At 40.3% G+C, this 13,348-nt stretch overlaps 1 protein-coding gene across 1 annotated transcript in view; it reads left to right on the forward strand.

Annotated features, from left to right (window-relative positions):
* Window positions 1-13,348, forward strand: part of dera (deoxyribose-phosphate aldolase (putative)) — a 59,548-nt gene that overhangs the window by 24,205 nt on the left and 21,995 nt on the right. Inside the window, exons 4-7 of the mRNA XM_084346237.1 lie at window positions 353-448; window positions 2,125-2,259; window positions 2,917-3,045; window positions 5,341-5,453. Of these exons, the coding sequence (XP_084202363.1) occupies window positions 353-448; window positions 2,125-2,259; window positions 2,917-3,045; window positions 5,341-5,453 (473 nt within the window). The remainder of the gene's footprint in view (window positions 1-352; window positions 449-2,124; window positions 2,260-2,916; window positions 3,046-5,340; window positions 5,454-13,348) is intronic.

Raw genomic sequence — 13,348 nt, forward strand, 5'->3', positions numbered from 1 at the left:
ACATGAAAAAAATGATCACATTACGTTTGGCTTTGTTTTACAAAGCATTCCTACTCTCTTAGAATCATGGTTGTAATAGCAGAACTCTGGGAACATGGTAACATCATTAAGAAGAAGTAAGGCAGGTAAAGAAACAAACAGTCAGACAATCACTTTGCAGTCAGATGATGGGACAGGTTGTGGTAGTTAGTGGTTAGTCCGTTGGACAACACAATAAGATAGCTCTGGAGCCTGTTCAGGGTGTCAGACTGTCTGTTCAGGCCTGAAATCAACCTGCAGAGGGCGACACAGACCAGTTAATCACTATATTTTGTGTTCATTGGTCTTCTGCTTGTGCTGTGTTTTTTGTCAGGAGTGACTACAGCAGCAGTGTGTGTGTATCCATCTCGTGTGGGGGAGGCCGTCATAACACTAAAAGCAGCCAACTCCAGCCTGCCTGTTGCCTCAGGTAAGTCACCTACAACTGAGTCACACCCAGTGAGCAGGTGGCACCTTGCACAGCAGCCTCTGCCATCAGTGTATGAATATGTGTGTGAGCGGTTGAATGTGACAAGTCTTGTAAAGCGCTTTGTGGGAGATGCTATTGAAATCCAAGTCCATTTACCAAATCCATTTACATTTCTAAAGCCTTTTGTATAGAACACCGCCCAATCAAACATTTTGTTGTGAATAGTAAGCAGGGTAGCAAAAAACGTGTGTAGAAGAAAAGGCACAAATGAATTGCAAAAGACTTGAGGAGTATTAAATGTGAAGCTACCAGGAACCCATTATTCTCCAGTGCCACCATATTTCAGGACTGCAACCTACCTGGGGTGTCCAGAAGTAAAAGGTGTCCTCAGTACTCAGAGACATGGCCAAGGTAAAGAAGGCTGAAACACAACCACCACTGAATAAGAGTCACAAGTTGAAGCATCACAATTGGGCCAAAGGTTTTATGGACAGATGAAATGAGAGTGACTCTTGATGGACCAGATGGATGGTCCTTTGGCTGGATCACTAATGGACACAGGGCACCACTTTGAATGAGGCGGCAGCAAGGTGGAGGTGGCGTACTGGTATGGGCTGCTATCATTAAGGATGAGCTGGCTGGGCCTTTTCGGGTTGAAGATGGACTGAAAATCAACTCCCAAACCTACTGCCAATTTCTGGAAAATACTTTTTCAAGCAGTGGTACAGGAAGAAGTCCCCAGTATTTAAGATGTCCATGATCTTTATGCAGGACGATGCTCGATCACATGCATCCAAGTACACTGCTCGGCTGGACAGCAAAAGGCCTCGAAGATGACTTAATAAAGATCTGCCCCCCTTCCTCAAGACTTAAATCCTATTGAGAACTTGTGAGCCCTTCTCAAATGTGAGATTTACAGTCAGGTAAGACAATACAACTTTTTGAACAGCATTTGGGAGGCTGTGGTTGCTGCTTCAAATAAGTTGATCATGAACAGATGAAGAAACTGACAGAATCTATGGATGGAAGGCTCATGGCAGTTATTTAAAACAATATGGCTATATTGGTAACAGTAGGTCAAAATGTTATTTAATCATCATTTTGAGTTACTTATCTGTTTCACTCACTGTAAAAATTGAGAATAAGCAAGTAAGTTGGGACAAAATCTTTATGTAATTTAGTTGCCTAATAATTCTGCACACTTGTATATTCCCCTGAGAAAGACAAAACTCACTTTTCCTTTGTTAAACATTCAGGTTCGAGGTTCAGTAACATTTTGGATTGACAGAGTGTATACTGCAATGTATGTCACCTGCCTCCAGATTAGTTAATGGCGAAATTGAATTGCAGTAGCCAGGTTTCAACCAATAGAGGGCAGCTTCTATGCTTATTTATAGTACTATATGTAAAATACTTTGCAAATGTCAAAATTTTGACCTGAATCTGTCAATGACACCACTAAATCCCTATATGTGTCTGTTTTATAGCTGAAAAAAGTGGTCAGAGGGGTTAGTTGATATTTAATTTACGACCTTTTCTGCTCACTGTGAAACTGATGATAGGCCTCATGATATTCTATTCCTGTCCAGATAAAGCAACTGTATGTGTAGTGTACCTATAGAAAATAAATAAGACTTGTACTTGAGTCTCACTGACAGTGTGTTCTCCTCTTCCAGTGGCCACCGGGTTTCCAGCAGGCCAGACACCACTGGAGACCCGTCTACAGGAAGTCCGTGTGGCAGTGGCTCATGGTGCCTCTGAGATCGACATCGTCATTAACCGAAAGCTTGCCCTCACAGGACAGTGGGAAGGTACACTGACCATTTGAACAGAAAGGCAGAATGGCTTGTTTGTTCACAAGAACCCATCTGCTTTGAATTTAAACAACCCATTTAAAAATTGGGGTGTCAGCTCTTAAGCTATATTGGACCGTGGGACTAAATTTGTGGGACTACATTCTTTTATGCAGGACACCTCGATGTCTCATCTCTCATCTCATCTCATCTCATCTCATTGTCCTGTCCACTTTTCCTGGACACCTAGATGTGTTAGAACAATATTAATTTAATTAATAACAAAGAATCAACATTGGCTCCAAAAAAGTGAAAATTTTATCTTAGAAAATGAAAATCTTTGTTCAAATAAAAAACTTAAAATTATTAATAATGTAATTGTTATAAAGGTCCTCAAACTATTGAAAAGAATACATGTTGCAAATTATCCTTATCCTTTCTTCGGTGAGTTGGCATGGAATAAACCCAATACTACTTAGATCTTGTTTTTTAGATTCAACTGACATTCTTTTTTTTTAACCGTCTGTATCTGTATATTGAAAGACACACCAATAATTTTAGTAATTCTAGCAGGTTCCATCCAGTTTTGGTGATGGAGTTAACTTTTGTTCAATTGGTCATGTTTTGATCATGGATAAAATATGTTCAGTGAATGTTTCCTGTCCCCCTCTACAGCCATGTATGATGAGATCCATCAGTTTCGAGAGGCCTGTGGTGATTCCCACATGAAGACAATTCTGGCTATTGGAGAGCTGGGCACCTTCGCCAACATCTACAAAGCCAGCCTGGTCGCCATGATGGCTGGTCAGTCTTCACACAACTCAACAACATCTACTCTGTAATGTTTCAGTCTGTCTTTGATTGTCTGAAGCCCCTTTCACACATGCACTGTAACTCTGTATTTATCCAGAGTTTACCCAAAGGAGCTGTATGTGTGAACACAAATATCTGCATTATTTGCCCCTGATTTACCTGCCAGCTTCCTAGTCCAAAGTCTAGGTGAGCCACATGTGAATAGAGGATGTAATTGTCCAGAGTGAATTCACAGTGGGAGATTGGGTGTGTCGACGATGTGTAATCTTCCATGTTTGTGCTCGTTTAATCAGCTGTAACACATACTTGGAAAATGGCATTTAAACTGCTAATCATGAAAGTTGAAACATGTGCTCAGAATATTTCCCACAGCCGGTCTCTCGTGCTTCCATATGGCCCGTTCATGCTGCTGCTGGACACCCAATCCAAAATGCTGCAGCTTTCTTTCTATGGGGGAGTGTAGCTGCTTTGTAGTCTTCTCTGCTTGCCTATATATTACTTTTCACACTTTTGCTGATATTGCGGATATATCTAAATACATGTAGTATTGATATCAACACCAAAATGTCATCAATACGGAGTAGTCCATAGCCTTCTATCCAGGCGCTGCTTGCCCTTGCCCAAACCATACAGAGTATTTCCGACATGTGTGAACACGTCTTACCTGGACAAGCTCTTGAACAAGCAGATGTGGACAGTATCCTGATCTGATTCTCTGGATATTGTCTGTAGTTCATCTGTGAAAGTGGCTTTTGATTGTTTCTCTTCAGATTCTTGTCAGTAGCTGGAATTAAATGTTATTAACTGCAGGCTGATGGATCCCTGCGGTCAAATTAAATGTTACAGATAAACTTCTGTTAAACTGATTAAGCTCATGATAAATGAAATTGCTCATAAAGGGACAACCCATGAAGCTTTATACTGTATATTTAATTAGCTCCATTTTTTTAGTCTTGTTACTGCCTGATTTTCACGTACACTGTACAAAACCTTTATGGAAAGAGATGCTTCAGTCTTGGAGAAGCCACCATCTGTGTTTCTCTGTTAAGTGAAAGCTTTTTTTTCTTTTTGTGATGACATTGGTCTCAGTTTCATGTGGCCCTACAGTGCTTTTAAAAGGCCTAAAGTCCAAGTCAATTTAAGTTGATGTCTTAGTGTAATTCCTGCCATCATCTGGCTTGTGGCGCTGCTGCTTAGCTTTTCTCTTGCCTTCTGAAAGGCGAAACTGATGAGTGAAGAAGTTCTCCCTCTCTGGCACATGCACACACTCACACTCACACTCACACTCACACTCACGCTCACATTCATCCACCCAAGCACGTATGCACACGCACAGGCAGTATGCTTAACTAGCCATCACATAATAAGCAGATTACAGTACCCAATTGTCAGGGGCTCTGATAGAGATCATTATTAAAATGCACTGCTTTTGTCACCACACTCACTCCTTAATCCCCCCTTGTTCCTATGAATTGCATATGAGATTCCTGAAATTGAATGATAATTTCACCTATTAATCTCTGATGCAGGCTATTTTACTCTGCTGTTCCCCGCCAGTATCCCCCATTTGCCCATGCAAATGAATAGAGCTTCATTACCGCCACCCGCATTTAATAACCGTTATTCATTATCTAGTAATTAAGACTCCCCATAACGAATCTTAAGGATTATGCTAGTTCGAGGACAAGGGGAGAAAAGCTGAAAGGCCTGACTGGAAAAATACATAGAACATGTCTTTAATGAACTGGAAAATGTTCATCTTGCTCTGTTCAATAATGAACAGTCATTATACACCAGGGAGGCAGAGGGGCTGATTTTTTTTTTTCTTTCCTGCAGCCACAGTTTGTGGGTAATCTATTAAAGAGCTTCATTTCATCTTCTATTTTTATCAGGAAAGCTGATAAAACATAATTGGCTGTGAAGGAAGGGAAGGAAAAATGAAGGTTTTTATTGATGAGTGTGCAGCTGCCCTCTGTAAGCCATCAGCAGCAGCATATGTTCTTGTCTAGTCTGGCCAGACTGTCAGGGTAATGCCCTGTCTATCCTCTCTCTGCAGCTTTGTACTAGCACTATGACATCTGACACTTTTTCCCTACTAACACTGTGACATCTGACCTTGTTTCCCTACTTTAGCAGCATGTTGGAACTTCCTTTGCAGTTTTGAATGTAGTGCCAGTAAATAGAGAACCTATTGACAGATCAAGAATGAGTGCTACATGACGGCAGTATCTACTACTCTGTGTTTTGATGTGTTGAAGACCACATATCAATTTTTAAACTGGACAGGTTCGGACTTCATCAAGACTTCCACAGGAAAGGAGGCTGTCAACGCTACTTATCCTGTCGCCATAGTGATGGTGAGGGCCATCCGTGACTACTACTTGTGTACAGGCCAAAAGGTAAAGTGCTTACTCCTGCCTTTCTGTAAGTTGTGAATATTTCCTGATGAATGTGGAGAAGATACACTACCAGTCAAAAGTTTGGACAAACCTTCTCAATGGTTTTTCGTTATTTTTTATTATTTTCTACATTGTAGATCATTACTGAAGACATCAAAACTATGAAGGAACACATATGGAACTAGAAAAATTGTATTTCCTGCGAAAATACAGTGTGAATGCTGACGGCTGAAGTGATTTCGCAAAATCTGCTGAATGTGCTGGAAAACACTTGCCTAATGCATAAAAAATGCATAAAACTATGAGAATGAATGGACAAGAATTTGCAGAAAAAGCTGATTTTTTCAAAAGCTGAAAAGGCAGAAAGGCTGAAAAGTAATAGGTTGAAAGAGCTTAAAAAGCTGAAGATTTTGATAGTTGAATGGTTTCTATAGCTGAACATAAAGCTGAAAAGGTTGAAAAAGCTGAAAAGGTTGAAAAGCTGAAAGTAATAGGCTGAAAGAGCAAAAAGCTGAACAGTTTGACAGCCAAACAGTTTCTGTAGCAGCACATATGCTGGAGCAGTAGCAGAACCAAAGCTGAAAATGTCCCCATAAGAATGAATGGGAAAACACCTCCCAAACACCTGCAGGTTTAGAAAAAAGTGTAATGGTTATGGCCAAAATATGTATACAGTGAGTAACAGGAGACATTGCTGAACCATGTGATGTGTTTTTTATTTCTGTAGAGTGAAAAATGAGGGCACAACAGCGAGAGACAAAACCGGTACCGTCTGCTCCACTCCAGAAATTTAGGCTCAAAATTAACATTGCGGCTTATGGCGGAGTTGCTGGAGTTCTTGTCACTCTAGGGCTTCCACAGCCAAAAGTTTAAGTCCTACATCTGAAATAAGAACATTTCAGATTTCCTACATTTCTATGTATATATTGTCTATGTGAAGTAAAAGCTGTGGGACCCAAATCAAGCTGAAGAGAGTTTTTTCTACTAAGTTTTTGCAGCTGCTCTCCACTCTAGCGATGATGTCACCCACTCTAGCTCACGCAATACACACCCATTATAAACCCAGAAGACGAGCTAAAAATCCTTCAAACTAAAACTGTGATTAATTCAAAACCGTAAAAGATTTTAAAAAGCTGAATACATGACCAATAGTGCAAGGTCTTGTGACTCTTTTAAAGTTGGAATGGTGTCTCTAGCTCAAAGTATGAGGGACCAGAAGACGTTGAAAGTGGATGAGTTTTGAAGAGGATTTGAACATTTTCCCATTTGCTTCCATATTAATTTTTTTCTTGAAAAAGCTGAATATTTGAAAAAGCTGAAAAGCTAAAAAGCTGAAAAGTACAAGGCTGAAAGAGCTTAAAAAGCTGAACATTTTAATAGTTGAACGGTTTCTATAGCTGAATGTATGCTGAAGCAGTAGCAGAATGAAATTTGAAAAAATCCCCATAAGGATGAATGGGAAAAATTTGGCAGAAAAAGCTGAATATTTCCAAAAGTATGAAAGATAGAAAAAAGAAAAATAGACACCATCATGTCCTTAACGAGCTGAACATTTTGATAGTTGAATGGTTTCTGTAGCTCAAAATTTGTAGGAGGAGAAGCGAGCCGAAAAACGTACGGAAGAAGAATAATATTAAAAAATTCCAGAAGAACAATAGTGTGAATGCTGTGTCAGCATTCACACTAATTATGTAGTAAATGAAAAAGTGTTAAACAAACCAGAATATGTTTTATATTTTATATTCTTCAAAGTAGCCGACTTTTGCTTTGATGACAGCTTTCTACACTTCTGGCATTCTCTCAATCAGTTTCATGAGGTAGTCACCTGGAATGGTTTTCAATTAACAGGTGTGCCTTGTTAAGAGTTAAATTGTGTAATTTCTTGCCTTCTTAATGTGTTTGAGACCATCAGTTGTGTTGTGCAGAGGTAGGGTTGGCACACAGTTCAATACAGTGAATAGCCCTATTCGACTGCTGTTCTAATACATATTATGGCAAGAACCACTCAGCTAAGTAAAGAGAAACGACAGTCCATCATTACTTTAAGACATGAAGGTCCGTTAATCTGGAAAATATCAAGAACTTTGAATGTATCCTCAAGTGCAGTCACGAAAACCATCAAGCGCTATGATGAACTGGCTCTTATGAGGACCGCCCCAGGAAAGGAAGACCTGCTGCAGAGGATAAGTTCATTAGAGTTACCAGACTCAGAGACCGCAAATTAACAGCACCTCAGATTAAAGCCCACATAAATGCTTCACAGAGTTCAAGTAGCAGACACATCTCAACATGAACTGTTCAGAGGAGACTACGTGAATCAGGTCTTCATGGTCGAATTGCTGCAAAGAAGCCGCTACTGAGGAAGAACAACAAGAAGAAGAGAAGTGCTTGGGCCAAGAAGCACAAGGAATGGATATCAGACCAGTGAAAATCCGTACTTTGGTCTGATGAGTCCAAATTTGAGATTTTTGGTTCCACCCACCATGTCTTTGTGAGACACAGAAAAGGTGAGCGGATGGTTTCTACATGTGTGGTTCCCACCGTGACACATGGAGGAGGAGGTGTGATGGTGTGGGGGTGCTTTGATCCTGAGGCTGTTGGTGATTTATTCAAAATTCAAGGCACACTTAACCAGCATGGCTACCGCAGCATTCTGCAGTGACATGCCATCCCATCTCATTTGCGCTAGGTGGGACTATCATTTGTTTTTCAGCAAGACAATGACGCCAAACACACAGCCAGGCTTTGTAATGGCTATCTGACCGAGAAGGAGAGTGATGGAGTGTTGCATCAGATGACCTGGCCTCCACAATCACCCAAACCAAACCAAATTGAGATGGTTTGAGATGATGTGGAGCACAGAGTCAAGGCAAAGCAGCCAACAAGTGCTCAGCACCTCTGGGAACTCCTTCAAGACTGTTGGAAAACCATTCCAGGTCACTACCTCATGAATCTGATTGAGAGAATGCCATGCAAAGCTGTCATCAAAGCAAAAGGTGGCTACTTTGAAGAATATAAAATATAAATCATATTCTGGTTTGTTTAACACTTTTGTTTACTACATAATTTGATGTGTTCCTTCATAGTTTTGATGTTTTCAGTATTGATCTACAATGTAGAAAATAATAAAAAATGAATAAAAACTATTGAATGAGAAGGTGCGTCCAAACTTTTGACTGGTAGTGTAGATTGGGCCTGACGCTGTATATGGAGTTTGTCTTTTCTACTAGCCAAATTGTTTAATTTGTCAGTTCCAAACAGTAACAAGACTAAGGATATTAAAAAGGCAGGAACTTGTATATCGGCTCCATAATTTAAGTAATTAGATGTAGGGCTGGGTGATAAAACAATCTCGATCATTTTCATGATAAAATTTTCATGATAAAATACTAGTCAAACTTCAGTTCAACAACCAACAGTTGCTGCTGCTTTTTCAGCCATTACCCCATATGAAAAGAAAACCGAAGCGACACAAAGACATAACCAGTGCAAATTTGTACTGTATCGCTAAACATATGATGCCTATTAGCACGGTGTGGTCTGGTCACACGTCCGAACCACATCAGGTCTTACAGAACAGGAGGCATTAAAGCTGAACTGAACAACTACCTACAAGCTCAATAATGTGCAATAGTCAAAGAATACAGTAGCATAATCATCCTCAACATTTACCTTTTTATTTTATTTTCTTTAATCAATGTTCAGTTCAGTATACTACCTCTAAAATGTTTGAGACACGTTTGAATCAAGCAATTTGTTGTACATATTCATCATTTTATTTATTCAGTGTTTAACATAGAGCCATGTGGTTGGTTGGTTGGTTCTGTTAAATGTTTGTCACCTATTCATTCTGACAATAAATAATTGTATTTTATAAACCATAATTAACCTTCTGGTTTGTTTTGGGTTCTGTCCTAAGGAAAATACTCTTAAAACTGTCAATTCAACATTATTATTGTTAAATATACTGTATATCGTGATAATTATCGACATCAATCAATACAAAAAAACATATCGTGATAACAGTTTTGGCCATATCACCCAGCCCTAATTAGATGCACCAATTTCTGTGTGTGAAGACCAAAAATCTCTTCACATCTTTAAACAATTACATGGAGTTTCCTCTTCGAATTTATGAAACCCTTATGTGGTATACCCACATTGTTCTATAAATGTGTAGAAATGTCTCCTACAAACTTCCATGGTTAGCCATAGGCTTTGGGTAGCAGAATAAGAGCGTTATTTTTTGTTTTTGTTTTTCATCATTACAACGAGTGGCAAACACAAGTTGAACTCCACTGTACTCCTCATACTGCAGACTAGACAATGGCATGTCGTTATACACATTTATCATGGCAAAAGGTGTATTAAAGCAGTGTTTGAATGACAGAGACAGTGTCCTTTATCAGAGAGCACAGTCTGAAATATGTTGATACTTCAGACTATCAGCCAGAAAGAACTTTTGATGCAACCTAGTGTAGCGCTCTCACCTCATATGTGAGATATTATTAAGCACTCGTTAGAAGGGGCACCACCATCATTGATTAATTAATAAATTGAGTAATTCATTAGTAGGAAAATTCATCGCATAAGTCGTCATCAAAGAAAACACAAATACAATGGCTTAATTCAAGCTATTTATCGAACTACTTAGGAACATGGATGATGAATAAGGACCACTAAACATACTGTATATACATATGTACATTTATACAACTAGAGTGGATAAGCCTTGAATGATTTGTAAATGCAGTTATTAAATTATTGCAGACAGAATGAATGAATGTTGTCAACAACGACTCAAAAACACAAAAAGGGGAACACTTTACTAAGTTCAATAAAAACAAAAATCATTCAAGAATTTGCTCTGCATCAACTCTTAGTCAGAACGCATGAAGTTGGTTATTTCCTACCTTTCTGTGGTGATGGGCTGATGGTGAGGCGAACTTCCTGGAAAGCGCCAAGCATGGCAAGCGGACTCTGTGATCCTTGGCTGCTAGGACACAGCCAGATGATGACCGCTGTACAGTAGGTTCAGTGAAGCAGCTGGTCGCACTTCTTCAGGATGATGTGTCCAGGCTCTGACAAGGCCTATCTCTGGCCACAAAGGAGAAAAAGCGTGTGTTCTCCGGTCTTGTTGCATTCATTGACAGGCAGCAGAGTTGAAATGCATGAAGCCAAAAAGTCTTCAAAAGTCAAAAAGTACATAAAATAGGAGGATTTCAAAATTAATGATTGGATGATTTTGAAGCTTTCTGCAGCTCTCAGTAAAAGTGCAAAAACATAAAGCCAGCACCCATAATGCCTGTTGGCTGCATGGCCAAGCAGAGGGTCTTACCAAGGAGAGCCCAAAAAAGGTGATGAGCAAAAGCCAAGTGTCAGGACGAAAGCAGCAAGAGACAAGTGGCCGTATGTGAGGGAGGACGGCATGTGTTGTAAAGTTTTATAGTCACAGGGCATGTTATGGAAGAAAGAAGATCCTTGGCGCTTTTTTGCTGATAACTAATTAATTCCTTTGTGTGGAAAGAGAACTGGCCTCTACTTAAAGGGGAGCATTTTGATTTCAAAATAATATTTGAATTATATGTGCTTGCAAATTGGAAACTCACTCGTTCTGTTGTCAACATGTGCAACATATCTGAGAACCAATGGCCAAGAGCTTGTAAGATGAATTAATCAAATGACAGAGTAACAAGTAACAACAAATACACATGTTCTAATCTGTGTTTTGGATTATATAACAGTGAAGCACATCTAAAATGATAAAGCGGGTGATATGGCAGCATATAGTGTGGCAAGGAAGAACCTGTCCCGGGGGATCAGAGAAGCAAAGAGGCTGTATGCACAAAAACTTAACAGCCACTTCAGGAGTGACAAAGATCCACGCCGCTTGTGGCAAGGGTTCCGGAACCTCACCGACTACAAGACCCCCCCGCGGACATGCCACAGTGACCCATCTCTACCAAATGAACTGAATGACTTCTACGCACGCTTTGAGGTCAACTCCATCACTCCGGCACAGTCACTCCTGCCATCACCCACTGACCAGGTACTCCAGGTGTCCACAGCTGAAGTGAAAAGGGTCCTCGCTACTGTCAACCCACACAGGCTGCAGGGCCGGACAACATCCCTGGCCGTGTTTTAAAGGACTGTGCTGAGCAACTGTCAGATGTTTTTACAGACATTTTTAATACATCGCTCAGCCAGGCAGCTGTGCCTACTTGCCTCAAAAGTGCTACCATTATCCCTGTTCTTAAGAAGTCAAACCCAGCCTGCTTTAATGACTTCCGCCCTGTGGCCCTAACACCAATAATAATGAAATGTTTTGAGCGGCTGGTCATATGCCACATTAAGAGCTGCCTTCCTGCAAACCTGGACCCCCTACAGTTTGCATACAGAACCAACCAATCCACAGAGGATGCCATTGCCACCACACTCCACCTCAAACTGTCTCACCTAGAGAGGAAAAACACCTATGCCCGAATCCTACTTATTGACTTCAGCTCAGCCTTTAATACACTCATTCCACAACAACTGGTGGAAAAGCTGAAGATGTTACAGGTGGATACTGGCACCTGTAACTGGATTCTTGACTTCCTGACACAGCAGCGGCAGACAGTCAAAGTGGGCAGTCAAACATCGAGGACCATCTCAGTGAGCACAGGCTCTCCTCAGGGTTGTGTTCTGAGCCCCTTGTTGTTCAGCCTGCTGACCCATGACTGTGCTGCCAGACACAGCACCAACCACATCATCAAGTACGCTGACGACTCAACAGTGCTGGGGCTCGTCAGTGACAATGATGAGTCTGCGTACAGGAGGGAGGTGGAGCTGCTCACTGCATGGTGTGAATCCCATAATCTTGTCCTTAATGTGGACAAAACGAAGGAGATGGTGATTGACTTCCGTAGGGGTATCAGACAACATGCACCATGCTGCAGATCCACCAGGATGCTGAACAGCTTCTTCCCACAAACTGTAAGGCTGGTGAATGGACTGCACCCCCTACCCACACACACATTCACACCCAACCCTCCCCCTCAGTAGGTCAGTCACCTCGCACTTCACCTCGCACTTAAAAGCACTTTATTATGGACACGCTTCCAAACTGCTGCTGATGTATGTGTGAATGTCTTTTCTTTTTCTTTTTTTTCCTTTATTTTGATACGATTTTAACCTGTTTAATTATTTATTATTCTTTTTTAATACAGCACTGCTAGTAGCTGGTGAGAAACGTTTTTTTCGTTTCAGCTTATGTATGAACATACATTTGTAAGAAATGACAATAAAGTGTCTTGAGTCTTGAGTCTTGAAAATAATAAAACATAATAGAACTAAAATCATAAGTAAATCATACGGGTTAACATCAGTTACACTCATGTGGTATTTCCTTATATCAGTGTGTTAAAAGTTATATCCAAAGCTCACACTCAACTCAGATAGCAGAGTGGAATCCTGTAAATTAACAGATTTTGAAGCAGAGTTAGTTTCATAATATCAAAATGATCACATGTTCTGAAACAAGCCATTTTTTATATTTACACATTCAATTATATAGATCTGACCATTTCAGTCACTTAGGCTGAATAGAAGTGGAAGAAAGAGATTGGACAGTTTCAGACAGCTTGGTGAAGAATGCAATATATTTTTGACTCTGGATAGGTTTAAGACACAAGGATGAGGATGCATAGTCTGTGGCGTTGGGACAAGACATGTTTTCTTAGTTCAGTTTGTTGTCTTTTTTGACACTCTTCCTCCTGAAAGATCAGATGTCATTGAGTTTGTGTGTGTATCTGTGCACTCCAACACAGGCACAAATAGTCTTTCGATTATACCATCAACATTTTTATAGATATGACTCCAGTGTGGCATGCAGCGGGTGAGAGGCATTGTCCATT

This window comes from Pagrus pagrus, assembly GCF_965226575.1.
Source record: "Pagrus pagrus genome assembly, chromosome: 23".
In the NCBI taxonomy this organism is placed as follows: domain Eukaryota; kingdom Metazoa; phylum Chordata; class Actinopteri; order Spariformes; family Sparidae; genus Pagrus; species Pagrus pagrus.